The 12500-nt window shown below is 36.5% G+C and overlaps 1 protein-coding gene across 1 annotated transcript in view; it reads left to right on the forward strand.

The window, feature by feature from the left end:
* The window catches only part of LOC136842009 (uncharacterized), a 66478-nt gene extending 56188 nt beyond the window's left edge, over positions 1–10290 (forward strand). Inside the window, exons 4-6 of the mRNA XM_067109410.1 lie at positions 2731–2937; positions 3938–4094; positions 10054–10290. Coding sequence (XP_066965511.1) covers positions 2731–2937; positions 3938–4094; positions 10054–10290 — 601 coding nt within the window. The remainder of the gene's footprint in view (positions 1–2730; positions 2938–3937; positions 4095–10053) is intronic.
* Positions 10291–12500: the final 2210 nt, after the last annotated feature.

Below are 12500 nucleotides of genomic sequence, written 5' to 3' on the forward strand. Positions count from 1 at the left end.
GGATCACTGACCCATAGAAGGGTCACTGATCTGTAGAAGGATCACTAATCCATAGAAGGATCACTGATCCATAGAAGGATCACTGATCTGTAGAAGGATCACGGATCCATAGATAGATGACTGATCCATAAGGATCACTGATATATAAGGATCACTGATCCATATGGAATTACTGGTTCGTAGAAGGATCACAGATCCATAGAAGGATCACTGATCTGTAGAAGGATCATGATCTGTAGAAGGATTACTGACCCAGAAGGATCACTGATCCGTCGATCCATAAGTAGAAGGAGTTGATCTGAGAAGGAAAACTTTAGAATCACTGATCAGTAGGAAGAAGGATCACTTTTCTCCGACTCCGTCGATCTTTCATTTGCTGTAGTTGCTGAGAAAGAAAACTTCCTCACAGCAACAAGGAGCATTTTTTCTCTTCTCTTTATTTGTGTGATCTCTTGTGGCTCGTTCATTCGAGCAATTTCCTTAACGGGAAACTGTTGGACGATTTATATCAATGGTTTCGTAGCCGGTGCTGTTCGGCTCTTGGTAGTTGCCAGATTCGGATTTTTAACTTCGTATTTTATCCAAAATCGATTTCGTATATATGTCAGAGCGCGCATTTGTGCAAGCAGTTAATAAATTATACATTGTTTTACTAATTAAATACATTTTAATGGATTTTTAAGAAAGTATTTCAAATATACAATAGATTTTAATGGTTTTTAAATACCTCTTGGCAACTCTGGCTCCTGGCGTCAGATTTTTTTTCAGTTTACTTACGAGAGTAATGTTCAGTCAGAAATTTCTTTATTCATTTCTATAAACAAGATATATTTTATTTTTATATACGGACACCTATATGCACGCGCGCAGACACACACACACATGCATTGTTCTTTCAGTATAATAACATATTGGATATCATAAAACTTCTTTCACTTATAAAAATAAAATAAACAAACTTCTCAAACTTCGGCATTGCATACTGGAAACATCATGATTTCGGCTCAAATTTTAATATGCATCTATGCTGTCATTCCTATCGATGCGTTTTAACGCCTCTGACATTCTCGCTTTCGTGTGAGAAATATATATCGTTGCAAGAAAGTGAAAGTTTTCACAAATAAATAACTTTCTGACGCTGACAGGGGAAAGTTTTTTGCATGGAGAGCGAAAGCTGCTTCGCTTTCCATTCGTCTCTGTTTGGATTTTGGAGAATAATTTTTTTTTAAGCGATCTGTAAATATTTGTGGATTTACATTTTTCTAAATGAATGCGCAGTTCCTAACTCATCTGTTTCAGTCACTCATTCTCAGTGATATTACATTGTCCCTAATCTCTTCATCTCCCACGTACCTTCATTAATACCCTATTACAATTCTCTTTGTATTTTAATCATTTATTTACATTTTTACCTATTTATTCATTAATTTGCTCATTTATTTTTCCATTTTTTTTTCATACCTGACCCTTCTTTCTGCATTTCCCATTACCTTCAGTTACTTCTTTCTAATGAACACCCTAATATTCTTTGGAAGCTTGAATTTCAAGTCAGTGGCCCTGTGGGTTTGTTCCATGAATAATGATAATAATAATAATAATATTTGAATAATAATAATAATAATAAACATTTAATAGAGAAGATTTAACTGTGTGCATGTGTATGTGTGATTGACTGTGTGTGTGTGTACGTGTATGTGAATGTGTATTATTTAGCTGTTGAATAAAAACCCAAACACAACGTATTCCAACACTTGATACAAATTATTATTATTATTATTATTATTATTATTATTATTATTATTATTATTATTATTATTCAGAATATGAACCCTATTCATACGGAGCAAGCCCACAAAAGGGGCAATTAACTTGTAATTCAAATTTACAAAGAATACGGTGTTCATTTGAAAGAAGTAACAGAAGGTAATGGGAAACACAAAAAGAAGAGATCACTTATTTAACATAAAAAATAAATTTACATAATAAATACATAGATAAAAATGTCAGTAAATTATAAAAATACAAGGAGAATTGTAGGCTAACAGGGTGGTAAAGCAACGTCTCAAAGAAATGCGCTTTGCAAACGTCCTCCAATTATCTGGACGAAGACCCTGCCGGGAAAACTTTTTAACCATTTCTTCTTCTCGTTATAACCACGTCACGAAATCCGGGAACTTGCCTTAACTTCTGTGACGGTGTTATGCCACACTCTCTCTCTCTCTCTCTCTCTCTCTCTCTCTCTCTCTCTCTCCCTCTCTCTCTCTCGAATGAGAGGACCAGAATGGTGTCGTCTGCAGAATCAGCAGTTTCCGCTTTGTAACTTCGGGAAACGAGGCATTGGCAGGTAATTACACAGAACAGATGGCATAGGCGTTATACCATCCAGTATAGTCCGCTATTGGCCGGTCATTGCTGCCCAAAATCACTTTGTAAAACTGTATTGCTCCAAGTACTTTTGGTCCCAGGGAAAACTATATCACTGAAGTAAGGAAAGAAGAAATTTAATATAAAATCTCTCTCTCTCTCTCTCTCTCTCTCTCTCTCTCTCTCTCTCTCTCTCTCTCGTTTCACAAACGCTTGCAGAGAGTGTGAGAGACCGATGGAATTGTTTTCTTCTCTCTCTCTTTCAGGTCTTAACTTCTCTTTTGACAATTTTTTCGCGGCAACGAAGTGACGAAATCGGAGGCAATTTTCAGCCTCACTTAAACTTTCGCATCGCCTCACCTCTAGAAAATCGGCAGACCAGACGCCCACCGTCTCTCGGAGGATCAGCAATATCCGCTGGGTAACTGCAGGCGACGGGACATTAAGGAGGAACTTGAAACAGCTGATGGAAAGTGCTGTCGTCCAGCCTCTGCGGACGGCTCTGGAGTTCTCCGTCAGGCGATGCTCAGATTGTCTGTCCTCTTGGGACCCAACATATGAGAAGAAGAGAATGTGCCCTCTCTCTCTCTCTCTCTCTCTCTCTCTCTCTCATTGAAGGGTTCAAAAGCCTAACTAATTCCAGCCCATTAAGAGAGGTTGAAAGGGCTCGAAAGCCTAATTGATTCCAGCCCAATTAGAGAGGTTGAAAGGGCTCGAAAGCCTAATTGATTCCAGCCCAATTAGAGAGGTTGAAAGGGCTCGAAAGCCTAATTGATTCCAGCCCAATTAGAGAGGTTTTAAGACTCAAGGGCTTAATTGATTACAGTCCAATTGATTCCAAAAGCCTAATTGATTTGAGAGAGAGGTTGAAAGGGCTCCAGTGAAGAGGCTGAAAGACTGAAAATTTAATTGATTCCAGCCCAATTAGAGAGGTTGAAAGGGCTCGAAAGCCTAATTGATTCCAGCCCAATTAGAGGGGTTGAAAGGGCTCGAAAGCCTAATTGATTCCAGCCCAGTTAGAGAGGTTAAAAGTCCCAAAAGCCTAATTATTTTCATGTACGGAATTCTTTTCATTTTTGGAATGGGAGAGGAGACATCGAACGCCTTTATCAGAATATTTTTATCCTGAGGCGGTGCTTTCCAGGAAAGGGGAATTAGAATTGGACCTGCGTCTGAGAGAGAGAGAGAGAGAGAGAGAGAGAAGCTGGTTTTGATGGATTCACGATCACTTCCGAAGGTGGACGCCAAATTCGGTCTAATTTCTTCAGTGTAATTTTTTCTCCCTTCTGTAGGTAACTTTTGGAACCTTTTCCAGGCAGTTTTATTATTTGTTCTCTCTGTGTCTCTCTCATACTGCACTTATGCTAGATAATATATATATATATATATATATATATATATATATATATATATATATATATATATATATATATATATATATATATATATATATATATATATATATATATATATATATATATATATATATATATATATATATATATATATATATATATATATACTTTTTTTGCCAGCTACATATTCATTTGTAATGGCCTCCGTGCCCTCTCAGCCTTTCGACTTATCCACTCTTTTTCGATACTCTTGTCACTACAAAGCCTAAAGATCCAAATGAAGAAAAAGATAAAGAAATTTTGACACCCGTAGCAGGATTCGAACCCGTATTAGGTGCATCAAAACCAGCTTACGTTAACCCACCTGATCACGAGGTCGGTTCTGCATTTGGATCTTAAAGCTTTGTGGTGACAGGTGTATCCAAAAAGCGTGAAGAAATCGAAGATTTAAGAGGGCTTAGTGGTCATTACAAAGTAAGTATCATCTTATGCCACCTACTTAAAAGGCATATTATGACAAATAAGTAAATATCGTTTTCCCCTTCTGTACCATTAAGAAATTTTTATTTATTCTGCGTGTTTTTAAATATGTAAATCCGTGATCTACGGAGAGTTCTCCAAATCCTGTGTGAATCAGTTACACTGTCTACTAACTGGTGCAATCCAGTTATTAGAAAGAACAAATAAGACAGGTATATAACTGTTATCAATTGTTGAAACTGTAATATAGTCATTATAATATGGCCCCCTTTTCAGTTGAAGTATCACTGTTCCATTCAAGCATCATTTTTGATGTGAATATAAAATTAGAGGCCCTGTTAAGTCAAGCATCACTTTTAATATGAATATAAAATTAAAGGAGCCAGGTTGTACCTAAACACGAAAACCAATGAACGAATCTTTCTTTAGAGAGAAACAGCATCCTTTCAATGGCTTTCCGCGGAGCAGAAGCTCATGATTGGATGGAAGCGTCGATTCTCTCGGGGTATTGGACCGGTCCATCTCATCAGCCGAAGGGAAATGAGGCGGAATTTCCCAGGCTCTGGCTTCTCGGGAAATTTAAATAAAAGAAAAAAGGATTGGCGCATGTTTTTGTAACTTTTTTCTTCTATGAAAAAGGTCTTTGTTAGTTCATGCCTTGCAATGTTCATGTGAATATTGTGTGCTACCTGTATTTCATCTGAATGTGTCTGTGGAAATTATTGTTATTATTATTATTATTATTATTATTATTATTATTATTATTATTATTATTATTATTATTATTATTATTATTATTATTATGCAGAAGATGAACCCTATTCATATGGAACAAGCCTACCAAAGGGGCCACTGACTTGAAATTCAAGCTTCCAAAGAATCTGGTGTTCATTAGAAAGAAGTAACAGAAGGTAAAGGGGAAATACAGAAAAAAAGAGATCGCTTATTAAAAAAGAAAAAATAAATGAGCAAATTAATAAATGAACTCATCATAAGGGCTACTACAATCAGTCTTGGCATCTCGACCTTATAATTCAGATCGCCGGGGGAAAGTCTGCTCCAGATTACTATCGAATTATGTTTCAGGTGGGAGAGTGACAGAAAATGGGATGAGGGTGCGCAGAGAAAACGGGGAATAATTCAGGAAAAGTCCCGGTTTCTCCACATACTAATCGACCCTTTTTCTTGAAGCTGATATGACCACTTCACCTGGGAATAAGGTCAGAAACATTCCAGGAATCTTAAATTAGTTTTCGTGAGGCTCCAGTGGACACAGAAAATAATGGCAGCATTTATTGGCTGATTGGTTACCGGGTCGTATGGAAAATTAATTAGGAAGCGGGATTGCAATTAGATGAAAAACGTTAATTATCTAATTACCCCGCCATTTAGGCAAATATTTTGAATATTCTCTCTCTCTGCTTAATAAATCTTTATAAACTTGCTACACTGCCATCCTCATTATATTGAGAGCGATATTTTGAACAAGTTCCTCAGAATTTATCTTTTTAAATTTAATTTGTATTTAATTTAATTCTATTTTATTTTAATTTAGTATATTCCATTTCCCAGTACCTTCTGTTAGTTCTTTCTAATGAATGCTAAATTCTTTGGAAACTTGAATTTCAAATTAGTGGTCCCTGTGATGAGCTTGTTCCTTATAAATTGGGTTTATCTTATGAATAATAATAATAATAATAATAATAATAATAATAATAATAATAATAATAATAATAATAATAATAATAATAATAATTCATTTATATTGTGGCTGATGGTAAATACGCGATTGAAATGTGTGCCATAGAATTTATAACACATTTTCTTGTTCATATCACTAATATCATTCTTGTTTTGTTTTCATTATTCCAAAAGCGTTATCTCAATTTATCTTTCTGTTAAAGGTACCATTAAGAAACAGAAAAGATTGGCAAGATCCTCCCAAATCTCCCAAATTAAGAACCACACGTGGAAGGACCCCCGTAAGCGAAGGACATCCATTAAGGATTTTTTCTGAAAGGGGAAGGGAGGAGGAAGTCATCAAAGTGAAAACATGTTTTCCTGTCGTTCGGTCGAGCGAGCAAGCCATAGATACTCCCCGTCAATTACTATGTTTCTGGGAGAAGGAATTACTGATGAGAGTTTTTAGTGATTTTCCTCTTCGCTGTTCAATCCGGCTTAAATTTCCGCTTGAGAAATGGAGTTGATTGAAGATGGTTTCAGAATAGAAATTATTCCCGATGGAAAGGTTTGGATTCCCCAAGTTATGCCTTATAGAAAGGTTTGGATTCCCCAAGTTATTCACCACAGAAAGGTTTGAATTTTCCAAGTTATTCACTATAGAAAGGTTTGGATTCTCGAAGTTATCTCCAAAGAAAGGTTTGAATTCTCCAAGTTATTCCCTATAGAAAGGTTTGGATTCTCCTTGAATGTTCTCCCCCGAAATACTCAAGGCTAATAATTCAACCTGCTTTCTCTCTCTCTCTCTCTCTCTCTCTCTCTCTCTCTCTCTCTCTCTCTCTCTCTCTCTCTCTCCCCGTCGTCAATAACCTAGATGTTTTGACGCCAGTTTTATTAACCATAAATCATAAATCTCTCTCTCTCTCTCTCTCTCTCTCTCTCTCTCTCTCTCTCTCTCTCTCTCTCTCTCTCTCTCTCTCTCTCTCTCTCGTCAATAACCTAGATGTTTTGACGCCAGTTTTATTAACATAAATCATAAATCTCTCTCTCTCTCTCTCTCTCTCTCTCTCTCTCTCTCTCTCTCTCTCTCTCTCTCTCTCTCTCTTAAGGAATTTTGCATTTTTCTTCGTCTATCGATAAACGGTTCTGATCGAGCACTTTCTCCGCTTGAATTGGTGGTAAAATTAACCGCTACTGAAAAGGTACCTTTTTGTCAAAATTCTTCGTCTGATTTCTATTCGTTTCATCGGCAGGATTTTAATGTTTGTCTTGTTCACAAATTTCAGTCATACTTTCTGCTCAAGTTCGTGTTCGACCATTCCCTGTGTCGTCACAAAAAAAAAAAAAAAAAAAAAAATGAATTTTGTCTCGCTGATTTTCATCTGTTCTCGATTTTGGAGTCGTTTAATGATAACAAATGTTCAGTGCATGAAATAATAGGAGAGAGAGAGAGAGAGAGAGAGAGAGAGAGAGAGAGAGAGAGAGAGAGAGAGAGAGAGAGAAGTTAACTATCTAAACATGGCAGTTATAAGGGTAGCCACATTGTTCGTAACAAAATTAGAGAGAGAGAGAGAGAGAGAGAATAGGGGTTTGGAGTAAACGTTCGGATCTTCTCGTTATATTGCACCATGTGGCTAATCCTACTTAGCTCCTGTTGATAGTTCTGAGAACTGCATATTTCTATAAACTAAATATAGGCCTATAATATTCTCCTCTCATCGCATTCACACTTCAACTCTTCCTGCTGAATACTTAATATCATTTCCAGACTGACACCAGGTTTTCCGGTGAGGACGAGGACACACAACAACAGAGTATCAAGCAATCATTCAAGTAGATCGAATGCTGGATCTGATTTCCGTTCTTGCAGTTCTCACAATTCTGGAAAGACGACGATCGCTGGAAATTCACTCCAGTCGTTCCCACTCATGAATTTCTCATACGTCAAGCGTCAGTGGTCAGTGCCATTATATCATATCCCTGTTCATCGGCATCGCTCGTCACTTGAAATTTGAATTATCTGGAACTGAATCTCGCTGAGGAATCGGTAGATGTATGATTGGATTCCATACAGAATTTCATGCATGAAAGTGCGTTGGGCTCTTTTGAATCCCCCTGAATTTGAATCAAACCGGAGACAAACGGGTTATAAAAAGATTTATATTCTTGTTGCTATATGATTTTTGTGCTGATAGCAATATTAAAATCCGTCAAATAATGCAATAGCGCTGCTTAACATTGGCTCCATTATATTTTTCTCTTCGAAGACTTTCGTTTGCTATACATTACCGCAGACGCGTCTCTGGCCAGGGTACTACCCGCCTCAGGATTATGAATTAAAGGTTGAATATGCCCGTGCTCTGCCTTGTTTTCCGGTGGGAGCAACTTCGGTTTTGGACATCGCTAGAATGATTTCCTCTGACTTTTTCATTGCCAAAATTGTGACTTTTCCTGTGACTTTATTGTCCGCCACCATAAATTTATGTGACTTTTTTCCTGCGACTTTTTTCCTAGCCAAAATTGTGACTTTTTTTCTGTGACTTCATTACGGCCCCCATAAATTAATGTGACTTTTTTCCTGTGACTCTAATACCGGCCACCATAAATTAATGTGACTTTTTTTCTAGCCAAAATTGTGACTTTTTTTCCTGTGACTTTAATACCGGCCACCATATATAAATTAATATGACTTTTTTCCTGTGACTTTAATACCGGCCACCATAAATTAATGGGACTTTTTTCCTGTGACTTTTTTCCTAGCCAAATTGTGACTTTTTTCCTGTGACTTCATTACCGGCCACCGTGGTCAGTGACCAAATCATACAAATCCTGAGATATTGTTAGAGGTCACCGTACGTAGGGTCTAACAGTATCTCAGGATTTGTGTGAAACTCTTCGGATGTTTCACAACTTCTTTGACTCGCTGGAATAAGTTAATAACTCTACGGATTGTTCAAACCTCCTAAAATTATAAAATAAAAAATTATATAAAAATTCTTTTTAAACACGCTTTTATTAAAATGCACTAAAAAGTAAAAAATAGTTTTTGAGACACACCAGCGTATTTAAAATGTCTTTATTTCTTTATTTTTAGATGCCTCACTTCTTTCCTTTCAGAAGAGAACTGTTCAGAATATAGCTTTTGTCAAGGATAAATCCTTTTCCACACACGTGAACATTTAAAGAGATTTATTATCAAAGGCAAAGATTCGCATTTCTTTACCCAGTTTTACTTCTGGAAAATTTATGATATGAAATATTTATCCATATATTATTTTGCTTTCTGAAATCAAATACAAAATATCTCGTTTGGATGGTGCTAATGAGGATAAACATCATTGTATTTCTTTAATTATTCTCTTTATGAAGGAATATGTCGTTTTAAGCCTCCAAAAAAGCCTAGTTAGTAAATATTAAGATTATATTCCTTCGCGTTTGTGGCTGTATACTGCTGGCCATCGCTGGTCGAAATGAACTGCAGATTTCGATAAACCATATTTAATCTATAAAACTATTTAGTAAAACACGCACACCCTTTAAAATAAACTCGTCGTCCCTTCTCGGAGGATGATAAAAAGCGGTGCTTACAGTACACCATCCCCAGTATTTTACGAGCTTTATGATGCGTGCAATATTCTCTCCTCTCTCTCTCTCTCTCAGCCCTGTTACACCTTTCGCTCGTAATTCTCCGAAGGAATTTCTTTCCCCTCAAGTGGCGTGAAGAGTCTCCTCGCCGATTGGACGGGAAATTGGGAAAGATTTCGCCTGATGACCCTTATCATCATTTCCAGTCCGTTGAGAGAGAGAGAGAGAGAGAGAGAGAGAGAGAGAGAGAGAGAGAGAGAGAGTTTAGAGATTTTAAAACTGGTTACTACAGTTGGTGTCACAACAGAGAGAGAGAGAGAGAGAGATTTTAATTTGTTTGCTAAAACTAAAACTGGTGACAAGAGAGAGACAGACAGACAGACAGACAGACAAATATAATGGGATGTTAAATACACTGTTCGACGTGCAAGAGCGAAAAACGTGAGAGATATTCAAAGGAAAATCCTAAAATAAAAGCAGCAATCCATCTGTGACAACAGACCTATCTCCTGAGACTAGTGGTACTATTCAGATACTGTCAAAGGAGGAGAAATAACTGGCTCTTCCCATATTCCTTTCTTCCCCTCAGGCTGAGGAGGACCTAATAAATGGTTGTGGAACCCTTGGAGGTGGAAATGACCCTAAATGGCAGACAAGCCTCTTCACTGCAGGTCGCTGGCATTCACTTTCTCGCCTCTTATTAATGTTGCCAAATCGCCGGGTGCATGGTTTTGCAGCCCCATACCGTGTTTATACTTCCTCCCCCTTCCTCCCCCACCCACGCTCGCTGCTGGTGAGCCCTCTGCGCAGGCGCATATGCAGTTAACCTGTGGAGTTTTTCATCACGGGTTTTGATCCACGAATCAGCTGTTTGAATACGAGAGATGACATGATGGTTTTCTTTGTCTTGGGAGCCACACTTAGTCAAAAAGAGATTTTGCTTTTAATACATGAGTACATTCATATGAAAGAGAGAATGGCCTTTGTAGGGAAAAGAACTTAGTTTGAAAAGGAGATATTTATACATAATTTATGAATAAATTCATATAAAAGGGAGAAAGACCTCTGTAGGGAAAACAACTCAATTTAAAAAAAGATTTATATATATATAATTTATGAATACATTAATATAAACGAGAGAGAGAGAGAGAGAGAGAGAGAGAGAGAAAAGAGCACCTCATCTTTATTCGTCGGTCAGTGGACCCAGCCCTCCGAAGAAACAAGAAACAAATCGAATCAGAAAGAAAGATCGAGGAAAGAAGTCTCCATCTTTTCGCAGAGAGAGAAGGCTCTCAGGGCCAATATCCGATCGAAACGTGAGAGATCTGGTGGTGATCTTTTCAGGTACTTCTCTCTCTCTCTCTCTCTCTCTCTCTCTCTCTCTCTCACTTATTATAATTTCCCGTTTCCCTCGAGGGAAGACGAATCTCAAGCAGGGAAGAAATTGGCGCTGGAGACACTCGTGTATGTCTCCCGAGAGATGTTCGGTTTGAGTTCGTCTCTTTCTTGTTGTTTGCAAGTTCAGGTAACGAGGTGCTTACCAAATTAGCAATTTTATTTCATCTGGAATCAGCCACTGTCAGTGCTTTATATTTCACTGTAGTTTGGGACTCATTTACACTATATCATATAGTAGAATGCATAAGTACGTATAAATATGATGTATAAATATGAATTCTTGTCACACACACCAGGATATTTTGTTTCATTTTCATAAATATTAACCCACTATACCTCGGTAATCGCTTACACCCAAGGGGCATTGTAAGTGACAAGTGCTTCGTCGCCAGTGAGATTAGGTTGGGAAAAACTAAAGTGCAGTGACTATGAGCATTGAGCTATTGTGGCTTAATATAATGTACATGTGTATATATATTCAGATAATATATATATATATATATATATATATATATATATATATATATATATATATATATATATATATATATATATATATATATATATATATATATATATATATATATATATATATATATATATATACACACACACACAAATGGAGAAATACGCGAATATGTGTTCACGCGCCAGAGTGAATTTGTATTTAATTGAACTGAAAACAATTTCATTTGTAAACACGGCTGTATTCATCACAAGCAAACCAGTAAGACATCGTACAATACTTTTGGAATCTCCAGAAGAGAAACACATTTAATTATCCTTTGGAAAAACCTAACCATTTTTAATCAGCGCCCCTCTTGGGGTAAAAGAGAGAAGGTACTCGATCAAAAAAGCGCCCTTCTCTCAGCATTTACGGCGTGAGGAGTTTTCCTACAAGGGAATTTTGTCCAAGGCGATGAGTAATGATACAGGGGTTGGAACTAACGAGGACGAAAACCGTACAGAAAGACTGCTTTTTTTACAAATCCCTGGACTTTATTTGTTTCTGGAAGGTCCTGATGGTTTCAAAGAGTACAATAAGATTTAAATATATATATATATATATGTATATATATATATATATATAGATATATATATATATATATATATCTATCTATATATATATAGTGTGTGTGAGAGAGAGAGAGAGAGAGAGAGAGATATATATATATATCTATATATATATATATATATATATATATATATATATATATATATATATATATATATATATATATATATATATATATATATATATATATATATATATATATATATATATATATATATATATATATATATATATATATATATATATAGATATAGGTATTTTTGTAGCCAAGATGAAACTCCTAGGAAATTAAGCTGTATTAAACCTGATGCTAGAAAACGCCAACCGTTTGCAGCAGAAGCCTGTGCCTGGCGTTGGTGCTGCAAATAGTGTGCCGTTTTGTTAGCGTGACCTGCCTTGACCTGTTTTAGCCCACGACGAAATTCTTGCCCTTCTCGTAGGAAGCAAAGTGGCCTTGTGGATTTAACAATAACAAAGTGAAGATGAAAGCTAAGTAGGATAATTAGAACATGAATCAGTGAGATATGAGTGAGATAAAAAACAATGACTCTTGTAACTTTCCA

This window comes from Macrobrachium rosenbergii, chromosome 9 (assembly GCF_040412425.1).
Source record: "Macrobrachium rosenbergii isolate ZJJX-2024 chromosome 9, ASM4041242v1, whole genome shotgun sequence".
Lineage (NCBI taxonomy): Eukaryota > Metazoa > Arthropoda > Malacostraca > Decapoda > Palaemonidae > Macrobrachium > Macrobrachium rosenbergii.